Raw genomic sequence first — 24,283 nt, 5'->3', positions numbered from 1 at the left:
GAGGCCAGATAACAAAAAAATATGGGCAATAATGGGCCTGTCCCGTCCCACACAAGCTATACTTCTGTTCGGTGCCTCAAATAACAGTTTGGATGGATCTGGTCACATGTGATGTGAGTAGGCTACTTTTTCCCTGACAGAAGCAAACTGTGTCACACACGCGAGCATCTGTTTGCTGCTGCTCCTCCTCCTCCTGGACAGTAGATGGCAGTGTTGACCGGAGGAAGGAGGACGAGGAGATTCGTCGCCATCATCAATGTGTTTCCGTACAGACATCACATCAAAAAAAGCTGAGTTCTGTATTTATTCACCCGAATTCGATCCGATCCAGGATCTTCTTCTTCATCACTTCGACAAGCGGCTCTAGAAGTCTGCAGCGGCGTCGTCGCCGCTCTTTAATGCTTTTTTCCGTCAACGTGTTCGCCGCGGGGACCAAAAAACAACAACAACAATGGCCTCGTCTTCCGTGGCTGCTGCTGCCGCCGCCGTGGACTTCCACACGCAGATCGCCTCCATCATGGAGGTCCTGGCCAACGCGGCCGTCGCAGAGCTCTGCAAGGTGGTGGACGACGGCTACGCCGAGGTGAGCCTGGCGGTGAACCAGAGCAGCAAGGAGAACGCCTTCCTCCGCAGGAAGATCAAGCTGCTGGAGCTGCAGATGGCCAGGTACAGAGCGGAGAGGTGCGGCAAGAGCACCGGCGGCGGCCCGGGGGGGTTCCTGGGTGTCCGTGTGGCGAGCAGACCGCACACCGAAGCACTGGCAGCAGGTAAACTAAACGCACTGATTCACTGAAGCCCTGGTAGGTATAAACACACTGAAACACACACATGACCGAAGCACTGGCAGCAGGTAAACTAAACGCACTGATTCACTGAAGCCCTGGTAGGTATAAACACACTGAAACACACACCGTGACCGAAGCACTGGCAGCAGGTAAACTAAACGCACTGATTCACTGAAGCCCTGGTAGGTATATAAACACACTGAAACACACACATGACCGAAGCACTGGCAGCAGGTAAACTAAACGCACTGATTCACTGAAGCCCTGGTAGGTATATAAACACACTGAAACACACACCGAAGCACTGGCAGGTATTAAAATAGCCCAAAGATTTAGACTCTCGTAGAATAGATGTGTTATAGATGGCAGAATCGATAAATAGTAATACAACTACGGGCTAAGGTGATGAGACTCACTGAAACACACAGTGGGACAGACTGAGACACTGGCAGATAAACACACACAAGCACTGGCGGGTAGACACACTGAAACACACTAATAATGTAATGTAACCATGGTGTTGAGTCTGTTAATGATGACCATTGGGACTGACAAATGTTAATGATTATGGTGCCACTGCTGACTATGGTTACTGGCAAATTGTGCCAATGACTAGGATGCTGTCTATGTATGGTGCTGACTAAATGGTGGCTATGGCTACTGCCTATGTCAATTACTATGGTAGGCCTGCTACTACTAATGAATTTCACTATGGTGCTTTTCAAAAAGCATGCAATATATTAACTACTAAATAGTAAGACGCCGTAAGGGCGAGGTCACGCTGAAACAACAGAGCTTTAATACGGCACAGACAGTTGAGAAGCAGGAGTTTTAACTATTAATCTGGTGGCAGCGGTGGCCGAACGGTTTGCGGAGCGGTCTTGATATCGGAAGGTCGCTAGTTCGTATCCCCGGACCGGCACGTTAAAATTACCACCGCTGAAGTGCCCTTGAGCAAGTCATTGAACCCCTACCATGAAATGTTCTATGAGCAGGGCCTGGCTGTAAACAAGTTCTTGAGCTTAGTCCAGTTACCCTGGGTAAACATTCCTTTTTTCCTTTGTGTCAGTGAGGTTGGATGTAGAGTTGCTGGCCGGCTCCATATATGCAGATCTAGGCCTATGTCAAACCATGTATGGCTATCCAGGGTTTGATGAGGTCAGTGTCGTGATCATCATATATGGAGATCCAGGTGATGATAGTCAGCCTCCACCTCCACCCATGTGTTCCATTGGTTCATTTGCAAGTGTGACTCTCGTCGTGGCAACCAGAGTAATCTAGTAAGAGAGTGGCGACACTAGCGTTGACTGTCACAATATGGCCATATATTGACATTCTCATATATGAGCTTAATATCGATTGTATTTGGGTATCGTCTGGAAACCACTATATTTCAAAGAAAAAAACATGCACATTTGAGAGTAACTACAAGCATTGGTCTACAGACACTAGAGAGATGTGAGAAAAGTCACATCTTATGGTCAAAATGAGTCACTATTCACCATATTCTTCCACACATGGTTTAATTTACAGGTAAATGCATTTGTGGCATAAACCACGAGAACACTACACGCCTGTGTTTGACCCCGCCAGTGTGTTGTGCATAGTTTGGATTCCCTTGTCCCTGGAAGTCCCGGGTCTATACTAGCAACTCTCTGTTATTACGCGCTCATTTTATTATTACATTATGAGCTGATTATTACATTATTACTTTTTATTACATTTACATTATTACATTATGAGCCGTTATTACATTATGAGCAGTTATTACATTATGAGCCGTTATTACATTATGAGTTGCTACAGGGTCACTGAAAATTGGTGCAAAGTTATTCTCCCCGCCGTATATTTTTGTCAGACAAAAGAGAGAGAAAACTGTTTTTCACATATTGTGATGTGATATACAACATATAACAAATATGACAAAAAGGACTGTGTTGTTAATTGTGTCTCAGTGTACAGTTAATGACAGTACTGTTTACAAGTACAGTCAACATGTAGGAGAGTTAATGTGTCCAATAGTTGGGCTCCCAGATACTCTGGAATGTTTCTGAATCACCTATGGGGGTTCTTCAAAATGTCACTGATACAAACTCACTATTACCATCTGGACAAACAAAGAACGGTAGAAGCCTTCCACTCTGCAGTAAGAATGATTGTCTTTGCTACAAGCATACCACACATAAGGGTCTACTGAACAGCGTATGGTAGTGCAAGAAAAACTTCAGAACAACCAAACATGGCAATTAGTGCATCAAGTTAAATCTGTAGATTGATATTGGATGTTCTGCCAAAAAGGGACAATCTTAAAACAAGACCAGAAAGTGTAACCTAGCATGCCCTTTGAGAGGTTACATGATCCGTCACAAATATATCAAGAAACATTGACATTATACAATATACTGTACATATTATTAATATTTATAATTTTGAACTGATTTAACTCACCCTCAACCCGGCTGTAGACTTAAGGGCCTTGCAAACGGGGAGCGATAAAATGCGCCTATAGTTCATTTTCAATGAGACCTGCGTTTTTGCTCGGAGAAGTAAATACGCTTTTGCGACAACGCAAGTGTATTTACGTGAGCCCGTGAATTTGTTGCGCGAGTGCTTGTTACGTGCACAGCACACGCCCACGACTCACCAGACCTGGATTCTGTTTAGCTTTTTTTACGCTTGCGTTGTTGCGCCCCTCTTCAACAGACCTGGAGGAGACCTGTGTTGATCAGGGCAACAACGTCTGCGTTCCTCGCTTCACGTTTGCAAGGCCCTTAATGCATCCTCTCCAGTCCCTCACTCCACATCTCCTCAGTCAACTCGACACCATATGACACCATACCATATCGACTCCTGGCAGATTTGATGTATTTTGCTGATGGCGGTGCAGTCGTAGAGAAAAAAGGGATCCCGCACACTGTCTTCACTTGCAGAATTAGATTTATTGAGCAACGTTTGGGTCGTTCAGACCTTCATCAGGCAGTCGTAGTATTGGAACAACAATGAGACACTCAAAAGGTGTCTGTGTCAGGTCAGTGTCAGGATGTTATACGATGTTATTCTGAGTGAACATCTTGATTCTGATGTTGTGGAGGTGGTGGAACTATATAAAATGTATTTAAAATAATTATGTGAATCATATGCTGTCGCCTTCACAGTCTTCAGATGATCTCAATCCAATTGAACACCTATGGGAGAATTTGGACATTGCGGGCATTTAGTGCCTGCATAATGCCTATTTAAGCTTAACTATTATTATATTTATATACTTAATTGCGCACCGGACATATCTACAAGCTCACAACACCTCGCAGCAACGGTGCGTTGTGAGCTTGGAGATAAGCTATTTTTCTCCTGTGTACTGTGTTTACTCTTTGTCGCTGACACCTGAATTTCCATCCGGTGAACAATCTATCTTTCATATAAACATAAACACACAGAAAAGAAAATGAGGCAATGCAAGAAGTTGATCTTATCTTGTTGTATAGAACTGTTTAGACTAAGCAGCTTACTTATTTCCACTGAATAAATAAGGAATAATTCAAATTGATTCACTGTGTTCGCCCTGTTCCTTCATAGGCCTATCACTGCAGGGAAGGACCAGGTTTCTCAACAGAGGACCAGGGCTCAACCAGCCTATGCCCAAGATCAAACCTATGAACCTGGACCAGGACCCAGATCAGGATGTGGTCACCACCACCAAGACTGAGGTACAACACACTTCTACACAATAACTAACTAACTAGCTGCTGGACAGCAAAACAATAGGTCACATATTAGGAAAGAATACACCCATAACATGTATTGATATTACCACCACTCTACAAGTGATATTTCTAGCATACGCTCTTTATCACACAACCAAAAGGCTGGGCAACGTATTACATTTTTAAATATGAAGAATGTAGAAATGGAAGGGGGCATATGATGTGGCTTCTTATTTAACCTGTGTTATGAAGTAACATTTCAGACATATAAAATAATGACATTTGGTTGATGAATATTGTGAGAAGAAAGCCATCTCTGATTGTTCAGAGACTGACTTCAAAGTTTTTGAATGATTTTCAATAAATACAAAATACACAAGACGTACATAAAAGAAAAAGACAAGAAAAAACAAACAAACGAAAACAAAACACTGACTTTAGACTTAATAATCCATAGAAATGTACCGTAGTCTAGTATCACTGTCGGGTAGAAAGCACTACAAAAAAAGCAGAGCATTAATTTCCAAAAAGACCCATTCAAGTTGAAATCAGCGGTTTCTGCCTGACAGCAACGATATCATATGTGTACAAATCATGCATGATATGATCATATATTATATGAACATATACCTACCGTATTATGATTAATTCTACATTTTATACACTAATGTGCTGTATGTTCAGTATTAGGGTGTAATAGTGTGTAATATTGTGTAAAAATTAATGTAAAAATAATGTCAACTTCTGAGGCTGCTGTGGCAAAGTACTGGAGAAGATCTTGTCTCGTGTTCTGAAATGTGTTTCGGGGGATGCGTTTGGTTTTAGGGGTTACTACGTGACTGCAGTATGCACACAGAATGCTGAACTGGTCACTGGCCGGCGATATAAAAAAAAACAAAACAAGTGCAACTCTTCCTCAGGCGACAGACTGTGTCAGTCAGCAAGAACCATCTGTTGACAACTACATAGAGAGGGATCTTTTAGTACTGACTGTAGATGTAAGGAAGAGATGTTTTATTATCTGAGCTGCCATTTTGATTACAGATAATCGTTTCTTTAACAAAATTCTTCTGTGCTTTCACATGGATATGTTGGTCTAATCAACGTTTTTATCTGTTCACAATGTACCTTTGAGGAATATATACAGCTCCTTCTCAAAAAAAAAATATTGTGCAAAAGTTAATTTTCTTCCATAGTATAATTCAAAAAGTGAAACGTTCATATATTCTCAATTCATTGCGCATAAAGTGAAGTATTTAAAACCTTTTTTTGTTTTAATCTTGATGATTATGGCATACAGCTCATTAAAATCCAAAAATCCTATATCAGACCACTAAAAAAATGTTTTTTTTTTAATCCAGAAATGTTGACCATCATGTATGCAGTCAATGCTTGGTCTGGGCTACTTTTCAACAACAAATAATTTCATCAATGGGGCGTGGCATGGAGGTGATCAGCCAATGGGGTGTGGTCCATGGAGGTGATCAGCCTGTGGCACTGTCGAGGTGTTATGGAAGCCACAGTTTGCTTCCATAACAGCCGTAAGTTCATTTGTATTGTTGAGTCTCTTATGTCTCACACCTTCGTCTTGACAACACAACCTAGATTCTCTGTGGGTTTCAGGTTAGGCCAGTCAGTTGGTCACCGTCAGTTAAGCACAGTAATACCCTGGACAGTACAGCAATTACTAGTAGTTTTGGCACTGTGTGCAGCTGCCAAATCCATCTGGAAAGGAAAATCAGCATCTCTATAAAGCTTGTCAACATTTACTGAAGCACAAAGTGCTCTAAAGTCTCCTGGTAGATGGCTGTGTTGACTCCAGTGTGAAGTTTTCAGTCGGTGATGATTTTGTGTCAAACAGTACTGTCAAACATGTGGCCTAGAAAGTGAGACATGACAAACCAGAGTAGAAAAATGTCAACATATTGCCCTTTTATGACTGTAGTTGTATTGGTATACAACTACAGTCAGTTGATGATGGGAGAGAATAGATGGCAATATAAGTGGCGATGACAGTTTATTAATTAATGCTATCCTTCTAGGGCTAGGCTAAAGGTTTGTTAAAACAGTGGAACATGGCCCAGGCCGTAGCGTAACGGTCTGGGCACCGGACTAGTAATCCAGTCGCAGTGTGCCGCGGGTTCGACTCCCGGACCCGACACGGCCTTTACTGCATGTCATCCCCCCCATCTCTCTCCCGTTTCCTGTCAGCCTACTGTCTGTCCCTTCAAAAATCAATAAAAGGCGTAAGCCGCAAAAAAATATCTTAAAAAAAAAAAAAACAGTGGAACATTGCTCTATGTTTTTTGTTTAGTTTTCTGTATCTTAAGTGCTTTAAAAAAAGTATAATGCCTGGTTTATACTTTGTTGTCTGCAGAATCGCGCACCACAAATAGCCGATCTACAAGCCCACAATGCAACGTTACATGACCCGTTGTGAACTTATAGAACTGCTGTTGTTTTGGTATTGTATAAATCAGATGGGCCACGTGGCTCTGCAATGCTTACTATTTATAACTCAGGCTTATAGTACAAAGACAATGGCTAATTGGGCCCACGGTGAGCCCCGTCTCCCCCCAGTACAATTTCCAAATGGTTTCACCAGAAGTAATACTGATAAAGTAATCTTGGGAGAGCATTTATTCTTATAACAATCTATTCTTCCTCCAGAAATAATGGTAGAGTGGGCTATTTTATTTACACTTATCCATTTCTATCTCATTTACACGTCATTTTCTAAAACAGATGATCTAAACATGGTGCAATATTTATTCCTGGGTATGTAAAGGCTCATACATAGTCTGGATTTTTGGTGGTGAGGTGACCACCGAACTACAACATGAAGTCACGAGCCGCCGTGAAGAGCAAACCACCGCCACCGCCCCCGCCCCAGCCCTTCTCTCTGTTTTTACTCACCAATGCTCAACATTGGTGGTCAGAGCCAGGAGGGAAGCACGCACATCTTCTTGTATTCTACAGGTGCTGGACCAAGTATACGTACATGGAAAGGAAGGAGGGAGGTCCGCACACTGTTATGAGCTCCAATTCTTTATTTAAGGTTACAACGTTTCGACCTCTTGGGTCTTCTTCAGGTAATGACATTGGTGGTCACCACCGAAAATCCAGACTATGAAGGAGCGTCAACGCCCCCTGGTGTTCAGTGAAATGTATGACTTGTAAATGTTTTCTGTTGGTGTCATATTGTTGCTGTTGGGTATACAACATGTATGTACAGTATGGCCACCACTGTTGCTCTTCTTCGGGAAAAAAAGTGTTCAATAGATCCAGGGTAGTTATTATTTATTTAGTCAGTAGTCACAGGCTTTTGTTAATACTTTGTTTTGGTTAGATATTTATAAAAACCTATACAGATACTCGGATAGACTTAACCACTTTCACCTAGCGCAGATCTACAACGTCCAAACGTGTCACTTTGTGACACGTTGTGTGGCACTGTCTTGTAAAGAATAGGACATTGATGTCCCCAAAAACAAACATAAAAACTTACAATGTGCAAATAACGTTTCTGCCAAACGATTAGATTTTTCTAAATGTATCTTGCGTCTCCAAATTACTTTATTTCACTTTATAGACATGATATTATTGATAATGATATTTACCACGTTCTGGGTGCATTCCATGTCTAATGAGTCTCTCTCATGATCAGTCAGCAGATGCCGAGATTGACGGGGAGAAACAGCTGCTGATCGTGAAGGTGGAGGGAGCCTCAGAGAGCAGAGAGCCTGCTGGCCAGGAGACCTTCACGGGGCCTTGCATCATCAGCACCGGAGCTGGAGGAGGAGGAGACGATGTCGTTGCATCTCCCCCCGGAGGCCCGGGCCATCACGGTGGTGACGGCAAAGCGGCTGGACGTCCCGGCGAAACGGAGGTCAGTGGATCTGATGTCATCTCCTTCGTTGTGATCCCGTCTGACACAGACCGTACCCTCAGCGACGCTGCCCACAGTTCTGATGTCAGAGCGGCCAAGACCGAGCCGGCAGGCGAGGACGGTGGGGTCAGTGGCGAGGAGGGGGGACACTGGGGTATGGCGGGGGATACTCTGCCTCAGGTGTGCGAGAGTGTGTCGGCGAGTGTTGATAATGCGTCGGTAGCACCTCCCAGTGCCGTCGCAATGGAGACGGCACTGTCGCATACCGACCAACAACCGGCCGAGCCTGCACTGAAAAATGGCGCCGGCCACAACAGCGGCGGCACCAGCCTTGCTCCCGGATCTTCCGTTTTAGAAGTGATCGTGATCGACGGCGAGGCAGCTCCAGGCGAGGACAACGGGGCACTCCGGTGGTGCAATGCGGGACAGTCGACGACGGATCAGACGAGATTGGGAGACGCAATGCTTACCTCGCCTCAGAAACAGCCCGCTTGGACAGAACCGGCAGGGAAGGGCTCCTGGTTCTACAATCCCGGCAACGCTCCGGGTACCTTTACTGGTGTAACTACCTCCCACGCCATCACCGGAGACACGCAGTGGTCCAGTAGACAGAACATTAACACCGCGGCAGGCCAATCCAAGCACTCGGAACGAACGGTCATGGTGCAGCGCCCGGTCAGCGGTCCGTACGTATCGCATCCTCATGTTAACCATCCAAGCCAAAGACCGTCTCCCAACGCCGGCCCGCAAACCTACCAAAAACCTTCAGCACATCCCAGCCAAAGACCCGCCCATCATGTCGGCGACCAGGGCTTGTACCGGCCCTACAGCTGCACCAGCTGCAGCAAGTGCTTCTTGGTGCAGGCGGACCTGCAGCGGCACATGGCGCGCCACACCAAGGAGAAGCCCTTCGTGTGTACGGTATGCGGCAAGACCTTTGTGTGCCAGAGCCAGCTGCAGATGCACGTGAACGTGCACACGGGCGCCCGGCCGTTCTGCTGTTCGACCTGCGGCCGGCGCTTCTCCCACTCGAGCAACTTGAGGCGGCATCAGAAGATCCAGCACTGAACCTTTTTTTCTCTCCACATTTTAGACCTTTCGACCTTTCGGAAATTCCAAACTTCAGCAGTGGTTCTCCACGGGTCCATTTGGTTCACCCCACGTTGAGAACCCCCTGGTCTACTGTACAATCTTGCAGATCGGGCTATTTTATAAAATGTTTTTGGATGGATTTATTTTCTAAATAAATTGGCCTATAAAATGGCATGTACAAAATAGGGACATCAGGCTTAAAGTGAACGGTTTTTAAAAGAGGAAAATGATGTATTCTCCTGCCACTGTCACCAACTAGGGCCGTTCTGTCTGTGTGGAGTTTAACTTTACGTGTTGCTCTCACCACGTTGGTTTCTTTCCTCTGGGTGCTCTGGTTTTTAGACATGCATGTTAAGGACTGGATGTTACTGCAAAAGGGCTAATCCTGAATAAATAAATACAGCATTAATGGATTCATTAATAATGATAATGAATAATAAATATAATTGTAACAGGGGTGAATGTATGATTGTAGGACACTGTACTGTTCTGTTACTCAAATAGCAACAGCTGTCCCATACATTTTCAAAATCACAATGCTCCCCTTCATACTGTGTGTGTAGGTATCTTTTGTTTTTGTTTTTAATGAAACACCATTATGGGATCAGTTTTATACAACGTTGAAACATTGTTGTTTTTATTAGTATTTATGTTTTTAGTAAACATTATGTAGTTTGAGTGAGAATAGATGAAAAAGTGTGAGCGATCAAGGCTGTGATTAGTTTTTTTACAATCGACAAAACATTTGTATAGCGCAAAAGATTAAGAGCATTAAGACAAAGTGCAAAAAAAATGTATTATAAAAGACATTTTGAATAGAATGGGGAAAAAAGCTAAAATAACTGCAATGTTCTGGGAGTTAGTTCCAAATATGTAAGTGGTGCATACAAACGCTGCTTCTCTTATCTCTTATACTATGTTTAATATTGTGTCTGGGTTCAGAAATCGGAACTGTCAGACAGCCTCCTGAGAGGACTGGATGGTTCACAACTAAGCAGAAGCACAGAAATGTAGTTTGACCCAAAAACCATTTAGTGCTGCATTTTGAAATGGGTTCTTTGACAGGCAGGGAGGCAGTGTAAAGACCTGAGAACTGAAGTGATATGATCAAATGTCTTGGTATTAGTAAGGACTTGAGCAGCAGTGTTCTGAATCAATGGAGTCTGTGCCTGATTAGCCTCGCGTTTCGTTTTCACAAGGAAAAATAGTCTGGTAGATTTTTTTCCCCCCAGGGACACCTGTAAAGAGACACTTACAGTAGTCGATGAATGCTTGGGCAACCTTTCCCTAAACCTTCTGAGACATAGCTCCGTTTTAATCCATGATACATTCTTAAGGTAATAATAGGCTGACTTTGTAATTGTGTTAACCCATTTTGACCTGAGATCAGATTCTAAAAATGTCTGTTTGAAAATGAGTTTTCTGAAAAAGCTATGTTTCTATGTCAGTCGTTCTTCGATTTTTCAAAAATAGCAAACCTACAAGCTCGTAGTGCGCCACTCAGTGGCGTGCTATGAGTTTGTAGATCTGCTATTTTTCAATAGCTAAAGCATAACATAATGCTGACACCAAAAGGGGTTCCCGCCCCAAAATGTGTTAATGTGACTGTTGAAATTCAGGACTATACACTTAAGATTTCTCTCTTGGTTTTCGGGGTTTTTAACATGGCATTGAAGTTGAGCACAGACTTTTAATTCTTCTTACTTGGGTCAATAAATAAATATAATATCACTATTTTTGTAGACCAAACTTTTCATTGATTTCATTGATCATTAATTTTAATTATTTGTGGGGATACCCCACCAATTTTTATGTGGTGGTGCTTGACATGGACATGAGATTCTGAGAGTACAGTAGAGTAGATGCACAAAGCAGCATTCCATGAGTTTAACCTCTGTTAACCCTATATACTTCGTTGACTGGGGTCCCCCAGGGGTCTGTACTACTACTCGGCCCCTTCTTTTCCCCCCTACACTAAATCACTTCGCTGAAAACAACTGATCTACAAACTCAGAACCTTTTCTCTGAATATCTTGTCCGACATACGCAGAATAGGGATGCTAGGGTTCATGTGGTCAACTCATGATAATGTTTTGAGATATTGGAGTTTGCCAACTGCATTTTTATCATCGTTAAGGGCCATTCACACTGAGCACTATAACTACGTGAAGTGAGGGGCGCTCTTATCAAATTCACACTATTTGCGCAGACACTGACGTAAAATTGACAATGGGAATTTAATTTGTGGGGGGGGGGGGGGGGGGCTAGCGCCCCTCAAAATGTATAGTTTTAAAAGTCCTTCTAATCATGCTTTCACACGGGCAGATGTAAAGATGTCTAACATTCATTGTCAATGGAAGCCAGCCACATAAAGATGCATCCGACGATTGCGAAAACATGTAATGATGAACTATATAGTTATCGTTATTATGCTCAGTGTGAATGGACCTTTTAAAGGATGACTTCCCCCTTTTTCAACCTATCCTCATATAATTGGTCCTCACTAATAGTCATGATGCAATCATGGTATCATACCTTTTTCTTTTATTGGTCTTTTTTTTTAAACTTTCTAGGAATAGATAGCATCCAGCTTCTATTAGCTTTGAATTCCCGATCGATGATGTCACTGACATCCCGGTAGGCGGGATTCCCGGAAACGCTCTCCTCCGCGTCAGTCAGCCGCGGAGGTGGAGCTTCTTTTCCATCCACCAGCTGTCTAAAAACTCGGAAATGACGTAAAACGCAGCTTCGTCTGTCCGCGGCTGTCTGCTCATATGTGCCCAGACTGTGTGAGACACAGAGTAATAATAATAATAATAATAATAAAACTTTATTTTTATAGCACCTTTCATGACATGAAATGCAGCTCAAAGTGCTTTACAGAGCAATGGAGAAAAAAAGAAAAGCAAGGCAAAGACATTAAAAAACAAGCAGTAGTGCAATACAGTGAGGACATGAATAACAAAGAGTATACATTTTACCATATCACGAGGATTAGTGAGGACCTATTATATGAAGATAGTTTGAAAATATTTTAAGTTGTTACTTTTGAGCCTGGGGACAATACCAAATGTGTAGCTTAAACAAATGTTATATGGGAGTTTTTCTTTCTTGTTTTTTGTAAGACTTTCATATATTGGTCACAATGTAATATGATACCACCAATAAATATTCTATATTTTTACAAGAATATCATTGTATTGTAATTTTGTTGCCCTGAAGGTGTGGACACTTATTCTGATTGAATGAAGTTTGGTGTGAAAATGTACTTCAGACAAAGATGCACAGAAAGAAGCTCGCCGCATCATTGGCAGGGGACCAATGATCACATGTGTTCATTTCAGCAGGGTTTTGTTCCCCAGCTGTCCTCACCATGTCATTTTGAATGACCTGATACCCCCTGGGCAGACCTTAGCGCACAGCCGCGGACAGAAGAAGCTGCGTTTTACGTAATTTCCGAGTTTTTAGACAGCTGGTGGATGGAAAAGAAGCTCCACCCCTGCGGCTGACTGCCGCGGAGGAGAGCGTTTCCGGGAATCTGTCCGTCGCGTCAGTCAGCCGCGGAGGTGGAGCTTCTTTTCCATCCACCAGCTGTCTAAAAACTCGGAAATGACGTAAAACGCAGCTTCTTCCTGTGCGCTAAGGTGGAGTTCGACCCATACTGTGTGAGGGTTACAGGTGTGAGTGTCTGTCCCGGCCTCCCAGGTGAATGAAACCTTGCTTTATAAATAAATAAGTGCCTCGTGTTTTTGAACCAGGCCCCAAAACAGACACACAAAATTAAAGTGTGTTTCTCATTCCCATTTTTAAAGCTATTACCATTAACATCAATGATTCTTTGAACTCTTTTGAAACTTGCCAGGGTTGTTATGGAGCAGTGGTTCCCAAAGTGGGGTCTGGGGACCCCCAGGGGTCCTTGAGAGGGTTGCCAGGGAGCCCCCAGCTAGATGAGTGATAGTTAGGAACCAAATGGACCCTTACAGTAGGTCTGTAAGAGTTGTGGCCTACTATTGCATGCCAAACGGGGGGGGGGGGGGGGGGGGGGGTGTCCTTGAAATAAAAACATTTAAGAACCACTATTTTGCGAGTATGGAGGCTGACCTGCTCAATGCCTTCCTTGTCCCTGCAGAGCCAGCATACCTGTCGGAAGATGGAGTGCAAGCGTCAGGCAAAAGACGAGGGCCTGGATGACATGCCAGGTAGCCTGTTGAGTTCCTTAACCTTCTGGGGGGGAACCCCCTTTTGGTGTTTTAAGCATCATGTATACTTAACTATTGAAACATAGCAGATCTACAAGCTCCTAGCGCGGCTAACTTGTAGATCTGCTATTTTTTTTAAATGGTGAAAATGTGGCTCAAATCTTTGAATATATATTCATTCAGAGCGAACGTTTTTAACTCAAATCTTTGCTTCTGGTGGGGTCCCTGGAACAACATGTTTTCAGATGGGGGTCGGTGGCCTATTGGATATAATGTTTGGGGGCCTTGACTTGAAATATTGAGCACCACTGATATAGAAAGGTTTTCAGAAAACTGTTTTTTTTTTTTTTTTTCGATGTCGGGCCTAAATGGGTTAAGTGGACGTATAAAGCATTTTATTTTTATATATATATAATTTTTATTCGTGGTGCAAGCAATATGGGTGCATTCGGAAATAGTGCACTGTGCAATGCATACTAATGGGCGAGTGCGCTCCGGTGCGGTATTTCCGAACGCTTCAGTGGTGAACATACAAATGCACCTTTTAGTTTCCCTGGCAAACTGAAATAATAAAAAAAGGATGAGAAAAATAATAATAATGTAAATAAAGATAATCATAATATATACTATACAAATTAATGAAACAATATACAGTATAATCTATAGTAACTAATAAGTAGAGGACAAAAAAAATTGTAAAATAATAATACATCAAACATATTGCATGAAGGTACTGTAAGCAAGTATTTCCTTGCTTATGGTAATGAAAGTATTCCTTAAGTCTTGTGCTGGGCAGATAACCCAACTCTCCAGCTCTTTAGTGAACATAAAATGCATTTTGATTTCAAAATATCAATATTATCAGGCCCAGGCCGTAGCGTAACGGTCTGGGCACCGGACTGGTAATCCAGTCGCAGTGTGCCGCGGGTTCGACTCCCGGACCCGACACGGCCTTTACTGCATGTCATCCCCCCATCTCTCTCCCGTTTCCTGTCAGCCTACTGTCTGTCCCTTCAAAAATCAATAAAAGGCGTAAGCCGCAAAACAATATCTTAAAAAAAAAAGAAAAATATCAATATTATCTATTCTGGAGTGAGAACTCATACAGAATAAACGGGTGCAAATGGAACTGATTAATGGTGGGGTTGTCACTCCCAAAACATTTCTGTTTACTAAAGAGATGGGGAGAGCCGGGAGAGACCCCGTTACTAAACAAACAATTATTATTGCATTATAGTTTAAACAACAACAAAAACATCACGTCCATCGCCTTTAATGCATCCTTTTCCTCTCCTACATGCTATGTATGACAGTCAGGGAAGTGATGGAGATGCAGAGTCCCTCTCAAACACTCCCAGAATGGATGGAGGACGTGGAGACTGAAGACGTGCAGCAGCCATCTTGTTCCATGTTCATCCCAGACACTCTTCCAGGAAACTCATCATCACCTCCCTTCACCCATATAAGGACAAACCTCACTTCCAGTTTGCCCACGGTTTCCCGAATGCCTAAAAGTACCACTGACCACCAGGCAAGTTCCAAGAATAAGTTTGATGTCATGGACTCGTTTTCCGATCAGATGGAGCACAGTGGCGATGTCTCAGCCTCGTGGATGCGAGACAGCAACACGGGAGTGGCGTTTCACAAAGGAGTCGGCGAACGAGGAGCAATCGTGGGAGGCGTAAGACACCTGGGGAACCGGGACACTCAGGACAACAGCTACCAGCACCCTCCCCTGCCATGTATCCAGCTAACAGGGACACAGAACCCATCCAAAGACCTGATGTTTGACTCCAACGACATTTACAACAATCGCCTCGCTGCCTACAAGAATCCTCCAGTTACTTCGTCTATCGCCGCCGGAATGTCAGAGACCCACCAGCTGCAGACCTCGTCGCTTTGGTCGGGTGTGCAGCAGATACCCGATTCGGCCCTAGTACTCCCCCACCTGAAGGCCAAACTTCGCCCGCCCGCCGATCAGAATCCGAACGCTCAGCAAATGACGGGCGAGGACCATGGGGCAGCCGGCGCGGCAGTAGGGCCCCAGCAGCCACAGCAGTACCTGCCCAGTCTCCCGTACGCGTGTGCCTTCTGCACGCGTCGCTACGCCCACCTGTGCCAGCTGAGGATCCATGAGCGTGTGCACACCGGAGAGAAACCGTACCAGTGCGCCCAGTGCGGGAAGCGGTTCGGCCAGTTCTGTAGCCTGAAACGCCACCAGATGGTGCACACGGGGGAGAGGCCATATCGCTGCGCCCAGTGCGGGAAGCAGTTTTCCACCTCCAACAACCTGAAGGTCCACCAGAGCGTGCACACTGGCGAGAAGAGATTTAATTGTTCACAGTGCGGAAAGAAGTTCTCGTTCCTGAGTAATCTCATCCGCCACCAGTCCATACACACTGCCAAGTAAAACAGAATAGAGAGGGATTTTAGCTGGCAGTCCAATTGATATTTCTTTGTTGTTGTTTTTTTACAAAGTACGTTTATTGATTTTGATATGTCAAGTGTTTAATAGCTCTATATTCTAGATGGAGTGTTTGTTCAGTAATAGGGCTCTCCCCGTCTCTCCAGCTCAGAAAATGCATTTTCAGATCGGGTGAATTCATGGCACAACTGGAACACTACAATTGAAGCTGATATATTTTTACTTTGCAACTCTTCTGATTGATACAAATTGAAAATGTATTTTCTGATTACCAAAGCGCCGCAGAGATGGGGAGACCTCTTGTTACTGAACAGAACTTTTCTTTAACCAAAAATAGAATCAAATTAAATCTCTACAAAAACATCTCTTGCACAACCTTTAATCCCTGTAATTCAATATTGTTTTATAGCGGATCTATATGTGCTGCACCATGACACATTGTGAGTTTGTAGATCTTCTATTTGACATACTGTATATTATAATGATTTATATGACATGCCCAAAATAGGAACATCAGAGTTAAAGTTAAAGTTGCTTTATAAATAAAATGTACTTACTTACAAGTCACTGCAACTAATTCGACTGAAAGATACTGTGGCACTGAGATGAAATTCATCAGTTTCTAATAAAAGGCATATATACCGTACATTTGAAAGACAAAGGAATATTCACATTCTCACAGTCAGATTGTAGACAGTCAGATTGCACAACTTGAAATGTTTATTACTTTATTTGTAAAGGTTGTCAACTTGAAGGCATGTCACACGGTTTTAAATAGTGTTTGGTTGTTTGGCACAAAAACATGTTTTATTAGTACATTTATCGCACTCAAAGAGCAATTCGATGTTCCTGGACTTGCACGTAATTTACTGTTTGCATCCAGACAGAAATGTTCAAACTTGTGTCAAAACTTCAAAACATTGTTTTGTTGATAATGAAGCCAAAAGTTACATTTTACAGATGATTTATAACAAATTATATTGTTTTAACTGCTATTTGTAGATATTGTTTATTTACCACTGTATTCCTAATTTGTTACTTTGTGCTTTGTGCAGTTTCCCACTTATGTCTACTGTAGCTATTGACTTTTTTTTTTTAATCATTTTTATTCCACGATTTTGCAACCCAGTTGCCAATTATCTAATGTAATCCTTGGCGCTACACTTCCTCTGCCAACCTGGGGGGGGGGGGGACGACGACGACGACTGACCTCATGCCTCCTTCTATGCATGAGGAGTCCAAGCTGCTTCTTTTCACCTGACGGGGGAATTTCCCTGGCCGGACAGGAACACCCCTCCCCCAGGCGCCCAGGGGAGGTTCAATAACTATTTTTGTTGTCTATTGTAGCCTATATTCTATTTACAAAAGTCATTTATCTTTGACAAATTACTTTGCAAGCACGGGAAAGCAAAGTAAGGCTTTTGACGGTGCGTGTGCGAGAAAGTTTAATGCAAAAATGTATTTTGTATTTCAGTGACCGGTATATATATGACTTTAGCAATGCATGTTACAAATACATTAATACGATAACATTAATTGAACATACATCAACACATTAGGTATAGACAATTGTTTGATTGTGTTATGTAACAAAGTATAGCCTATTTTCAAAGTTTTTCGTACATTTTACACTGCTTTTATGTCCATTAATGAGACGCAAAACTGTGTTTTAGGTTCAGCTAAGGCATACAATTGTGATAGAGAACAGAAATAAATATGTTAATTCAGCCAAATGGAATAACAAATAGCAAATCACACTCACTGACATAAAGGACCTCCTGACCTTGTCAGAAAGGGACAGGTCATCTCCCACAACCAATAACAAGCTAGATAATGGCAGGAGCTAGACCAGGGGCCGGCAACCTTTTTGAAATGAAGTGCCATGTTTTAATTTTCTTGATAGTGAGTCAGTGTGCCATATCAACATTAATACACCACATATAAAAAATAAAAATAAATATATATATATATAATATATATATATATATATTTTTTTTTTCAAAGTGATTTTGATTGTCCATATGCTATGCATAATCCACCTATCTCCCAGACTCCCTCCCCAGTCAGAGTTATAGGAGTTTGAATGAATGTAGAATTCTGTGCACTAAATTTAACTTACATTTTCTGCAATGTTGGTACCCGTGCCGTGACTAAGGTTGTCTACCCCTGAGCTAGAGGACTTAAGGCTCATACTGTGACCTGCCATTTGCCATCAACAACCATTGTTCTAGTTCTAACTAGTTCTTGGCAGGAAGCAGAAGGAGAATTCAAGGTCCAGGACTAGTTTTCTGCCATGGCTTCAGAAATCAGTGAAAAAAATGCACTGTGTTGAACACTAGAGGGCATATTGCGCCTATGAAATGGAATGTTAGGACGTCACACCTTATATATAACTCTATGGGCAAGACCCTCGCACATATTGCGGTTCCGGTCTAGAGCGGATACGGAAACGTTCTGTGTGGGCTCAAGTATGTGTATTTGGAAGTTACCAGATTCAGTAGGCGGGCTGTAGACGGGATCTGAGCACTGACCGCTAAATGGAATTAAAAAGAAAACAAGCCTATAAATATTATGCCCACTTTACTTTTATTTATGTAGATTAGAAAGAAAGAAACATGTTACGCCCAAGTTTTATGTAGAATGGATGAATGAATGAATGCGTGCGTGCATACTGCATGAATTAATGAATGCATGCATGAATGAATGCATATTTGGGCCAAGTTGTTCACATGGTTGGTGTGCTTGTTTCTCTCGCGATACGTGCCGTGCCAGCCCCGGCTTTTGAAGCAACACAAGGTCATTAAACACGTGTGCGACACAGCAGAGGAGCTTGAGTCACAACACAAGAACATACTTTCTAGAAGCGACGAGAGTCGCGCTCAGTCAGTCTGCCTGCCTGCTGTCATTTATTATAGATAGACCGTGAACATGGCGAGAGGAGGCCGCAGCGCCAGCCGTCCCTCGGCTCCAAGGTAAATGTTGTCTTTACTGCTGGTTTAAGTTAACTCAACGTGTCACTGATTATGATATAACTCCATAGTAGTGCGGTGCGACATCGCCGCGGCTTGCCGACTGGTCTTCGTCGTGACGCGCTGCAGTGACTCTTCGGCAAGCTGATAGAGTAGCGGAGAGGGAGACCGAGGTTCCAAATGGGGATCTCTATAGCTGTAGAGTGGAGGGACAGTAGAGAAATTCTGGTTTAAAAGGCAAATTAAATTAACTAAATAAGACCCATTGCAGTGCGACGCGTAATTGTGAGTGAGCGCGTAGAACAGAACTTTAACTTTCTCCATGGATTATGAAATGATGTGATATGATATCCTAATCCAACAATCCTAGGAATGGTAGACAGATTATTATCATTATAGTGTAGGCTATAAAGGTTAAGCTTCCAGGCAGGTGGGTGTGCGTCATTAGTTTGGAGTTGGACGGTGCCATAGGGAGCAGGGGGAGTTGGTCCAACTAACTGACTCCCCCTGTGTGTTAACAAGGTCACCAGGTAAAAGGTCAGCATGTCTGGGAAATATGAAAGTTGGAGCCAGTGGTTAAATTACATGGCAACATTTGGGGATATTTCATTTGGCATCCTGTATGATATTCAGGTATAACTTCCAAACCCAAAGTAAAATAAACTCCTAAATTAAAAAAGTCGAATGCTTTTATAAGCATTTGTGGCTATTTTTAGTTGAATATTACCCTGACTAAACTTGTAGTAAAGCTTTAGCAATGTATCTTTGTGAATTGTGATCATCCTTTGAGTGCCCGGCCTACAGATCTTGTTGCTCAGTCATTAATAGTTCATTCACAGTGCACCCCTACTTAAAGGACCACTTCACCACTTTTCAACCTATCTTCATATAATAGGTCCTCTCACTAATAATCATGAAAAACGGCACAATTGTTTTTCTACTCTATCTGTGACTGTGTCTCATAGGATGGCTGTGGGCAGTGACATCATCGATGGGGAATACAAGCTAATAGAAACTGCAGGTTTTCTAGTCCTGAAAAGTTGCAATGCGGAAATGGAAGCCATCGTTCTCATGATAAATGAAAATCTAAACATTTTTGTAAAAAAATCTTGTTTAAAAAAAGATCTGCCTAATGATGATGTCACTGGAGGACGGTTTCTAAACTGCCCACAGCCCTCCTATGAAACACAGACTGAGTAGGAAAAACATTGTGCCATTTTATCATGATTATTAGTGAGGACCTATTATATGAAGATAGGTTGAAAAGTGGTGAAGTGGTCCTTTAAGAAGTTGAAACATCTGGAGATATGACTGGTTTGCTTCCTCTTGGTGGGAAGGCAAACTTTGTTAAGCAAAGCAGGTTTCTTATTTGTGTGACAACTGAAATTAGATGTATAAATCGGAGCTTTCACGGGAAGCTTCCTGCATGAAAGCTTCTGGGCATGCATGAAAAGGCTTTTTCCATAAAGACAATCCTGTATCGCTTGATTTGTTTTTGTCTTTCACACACACAGGCTTAGAAAAAGTTGACTTCTGACTGCCATATTATTTGTAACTTAACAAGCCTGTCCTTTGCTTGCCTTTCTGCTGTTTACTGCAGTACAAGGTTAAATTTAAAGGGACATTTTCTGTGTGCTGATTGTTTTCCAAGTTTAATAAATGCAAAGTATTCAGAGTGTACACTTATGATCTTAAATTGAGGACATTGGTTCTTTTAAGATGGTTTCTACCAGGGTTGCGTTGCTATCTTTTGCAGCTAAAAAGACAAAATTCCTTGATGGGATTTAATATCAAAATCAAATGGCCTCAAATTTTATTCTGACCCCTCCATGAAAAGGCCTAGTTGTCCTGCCCCCTTATCCATCATTTATACATTATGGATAATTAGTGTGGACTTCGTCTATAGTACTCAGGTATTGATCCCCATAATAAGGAAAATAAACACATTTTATCCTGACTCCTTCCCTAAAAATATCCACTTTTCCCTTAAAATAAACAAGCAAACACTTAACGCTCACATGACAATATGTTTTAAAAATGGTAATCACAGAGACAATTTCATTTAAATCATTACAAAACTCAGTACTACAGGGAAATAATTAGTTAATTATTAGTTTTTATTTTTGAGGATTTTTTGCTTGGTGCGTTCTGGTGGTTTAAAAAGTACATTGATATTGTCAACCCCTGGGAAGGGCCAAATCGGAAAAAGAGGGAACATGCCCAGAGCTCATAATATAACACGTTTTCATTTGGGTGTTCATTTGCATCCAGGTTACATTAAGGGTGAGCTTGTAAATCCACTCTGAGGGTGTCTGAGCCTACTGTCACTTGAAAATGCAGTGTGTTGCCGTTTGGAAATTCTGAGCTTTGGGAGCACGCAGCTTTAGAGTAATGACATTTTGTACTGTTTGAAGTTTACACAATGTGAGGACAAAATGTCATTACAAGTAACATTGTTATTTGCATATACCTCCTGGTTGCAGCCTAGAATTCCACTGCCAGAAGTGTTATACTGTTGTATTTTGTTATGCTTGTGACAATACAAAACTTGAAAATCCTCATTATTTTCTATCACAGCATAATTCAGTTTGGCTAACCAATTCTCATTTGTAAACACTCATGATGAGATTGAATTACGATTACGAACGCACCCTAGTTCATGGATTTAATCAAAGAAATGTGGGTGCAACGTCGGAGAATGGACATTTGAGCGTGACTTGTCTTTCTCCCCAGGCCCAGAATGTCAAGCTACAACACTCATCACAGTGGATACACTGTGATGAGTGTTGTAGCTTGACATTCTGTGATGACCAAAACCTTTTTCTGTGTTCACAGCCCATCTCCATCCTATGCTCCAGCCCCTGTTCATCATCCACCCCCGGCTGCTCTGGCCCCAGCCCCGGCCCCATCTCAGGGGCCCGGCCTCATGGCCCAGATGGCAGCCACTGCTGGTGGGGTGGCGATTGGCTCAGTCATTGGATCAGCACTCACTGGAGCTTTTAGTGGAGGCAGCAGCAGCAGCAGCAGCAGCCCAGAGCCAGCCAAGCCTGCATACCAGGTGAGTGGGGTTAGGAAATTACTTAAGCCCTATTTAAAAAATAGCCGAACTATAAGTAGATCTTGTAGATTGTCTATTTTATTTTTGTATCTTTTTTAAATTGTGTTTCTTTAATATACTAATTGAGTCTTTGTAGGTCTCTAAATGTTCTGATGAATTTAAAAAGGGTGGACCCTGTTGTAAACAAGTGTAATGCTTTAAGGTGTCGTCCACACTCCACAGTTAACAGTTTTTGTATTGAGTTGTGCTTGGAAATGTACTGTAATTCTCCAAACTGTTAATAAATACTTCAATCAATCAATCAGTAAACGATCATGTTCACTTGGAATAAAATGAGTCTTCCAGTGGTAGGAGAAGGGAAGCGATGATCATATAAAATTCTAATCAAATCAGTATAGCATAATGACCATGTGGTTGTATAGTGTAAGTGGCTATACACCACTTACCAACCATATTTTATACATCGTTGTATGATGGTGTCACACAGTGAATAGCCAATCTAAGCTCACAAGCGTATCCCAACACGCGTTGTGAGCTTGTAGATCGCTCTTTTGAGATTGTTCATTTGTGGCTACAATTACATACCCAAAACTGGGATTCCTGGTTGAAGATGGTTACAATTGTTGTTGGGGGTTATTATGTACTGTGGATAGTGAGCTGTGTACTGTATGTACTGTATGAATGTACTGTAGGTAAATGTAGACCCTGTCATTCCAGGAGGCCCCTAGGCCCGCCCCTGCCCCAGCTCAGTCTGGTCCATGTCACTTTGAGGTTAAACAGTTCCTGGACTGTGCCACCAACCAACAGGACCTCAGTCTGTGTGAGGGCTTCAACGAGGCCCTCAAACAGTGCAAGTTCGCTCACGGTAAGTCTGTTAAGTGATCCACTGCATTCATTCAAACAAATTTTTCAGATTTCAGATTTTTGCATTCAACTGTTATTAATGATTCTCACATTCACATCTCAAATTTTGTAATTGGGGCATTATGTATGTTGGATGTTTTGTATTTCAAGCACGACGACACTTTGTTTTGGATTGTGAGATTACCCTGCCATTATTTAACACCATGTTTTGCAAGGTCTTCAATAGTTGTTCCATGGATTAAAATGTATCTATATTTGACTGGATAATGCACAAGAAAAATACAGTATATTGTACTAGAGATGGCTAAAAGAAAATCTGTAGTCCCTGCGTGTGCATCGTCAGCAGCACATACATTCTCAACAGATTTCAAAATCAATGGAAGATAATGGAATGGAACTATTATGATCCAATTTATGCTCCCTGTTGAGTGTTGCATGGTGAAACGGGTAACAAGTTTAGCACACAAAGCAGATTCTGACAATGATAATGAATTTATTTATATTTCAAGACCTAGTCACAAAGTGCTTTACATAACAGGGTAAAAAACAACAACATAATAACCACTACAATGGACATATCTTGATATATGCTAGTCGTTTCTTACTTGCCCAGTAACAAACGCAGTGATTGGGTCTCTGAGTCGGAAGTTCTTCCTATCCTAATTAAAATAGGAAAATCAGAAGGAAGTTGGCATTTTTATTTGGACAGAATTCTAATCAATTTTCTGTTAACTTAAAAGAGTGACATTGAAACAAACCGGTTTCAACTTGCAATGTAAGTCGAAGCGGATAATATTTTTAGTTTATAATCTACGGAGCAACTATTGTAAATATCTGACCAACATTTAGAGTTGCATCATGACAAGGTAACTACATACAGTAACCTAAACCTCTCAAATAAATACAGTACATCTATAATTTCTAATTCTCTGTTCTTTTTTTGTGTTTATCTGCCTAGGTGTGTCGTCATTGGTGTAAAGAACAAAGACACATTTCAATATCCTATACAAATAAACCTTGTAGTCAAATTAAACAGATATTAACTCCACTACAGTCAGTACAGATTCAGTTTGATCTTTGTTTGTAAGTTGATGTTTTTTTTATTGATATGAAAAGATTGCTGCTTGGATTGTACAGTATGTCATGACATTGAATAAATAGTTGGTGTCCATGCACCTTCAGCTGCTACCTGTCTGGTGTTCTCTTTTCTGTTTCAGTCAGTGGTGAGATTGTTATGTGACTATTTGTCATCTCATCTTCTTAACCACATTCAACCTGTACATTTATTTTGGTCATTA

General features: G+C 42.1%; 3 protein-coding genes across 4 annotated transcripts in view; all 3 read left to right on the top strand.

Moving 5' to 3' along the window:
- Positions 1-24,283, top strand: part of LOC310858190 (uncharacterized protein) — a gene marked incomplete at its 5' end in the record, with an annotated part of 208,254 nt that overhangs the window by 27,404 nt on the left and 156,567 nt on the right. The window lies entirely within an intron of this gene.
- LOC310859026 (uncharacterized protein) lies at positions 258-16,409 on the top strand. Of its 2 annotated transcripts, none has more exons than XM_083765378.1 (5): positions 258-767; positions 4,362-4,492; positions 8,157-8,378; positions 13,600-13,669; positions 14,983-16,409. In XM_083765378.1, the coding sequence occupies exons 1-5, from the start codon at positions 452-454 to the stop codon at positions 16,077-16,079; spliced, it is 1,836 nt and encodes a 611-aa protein (XP_083621504.1). In that variant the 5' UTR covers positions 258-451; the 3' UTR covers positions 16,080-16,409. The 2 variants fall into 2 exon arrangements, with proteins under 2 accessions (XP_083621504.1, XP_083621503.1); XM_083765377.1 differs by having other exon boundaries at positions 13,600-13,672.
- Positions 18,892-24,173, top strand: chchd10 (coiled-coil-helix-coiled-coil-helix domain containing 10). The gene is made up of 4 exons (XM_083765393.1): positions 18,892-19,066; positions 21,899-22,121; positions 22,839-22,986; positions 23,944-24,173. The coding sequence occupies exons 1-4, from the start codon at positions 19,023-19,025 to the stop codon at positions 23,961-23,963; spliced, it is 435 nt and encodes a 144-aa protein (XP_083621519.1). The 5' UTR covers positions 18,892-19,022; the 3' UTR covers positions 23,964-24,173.

This window comes from Protomyctophum parallelum (assembly GCF_964188405.1).
Source record: "Protomyctophum parallelum genome assembly, chromosome: 5".
In the NCBI taxonomy this organism is placed as follows: domain Eukaryota; kingdom Metazoa; phylum Chordata; class Actinopteri; order Myctophiformes; family Myctophidae; genus Protomyctophum; species Protomyctophum parallelum.
The sequence above is the reverse complement of the archived record's forward strand: the minus strand, read 5'-3'. Positions and strand labels throughout refer to the sequence as shown.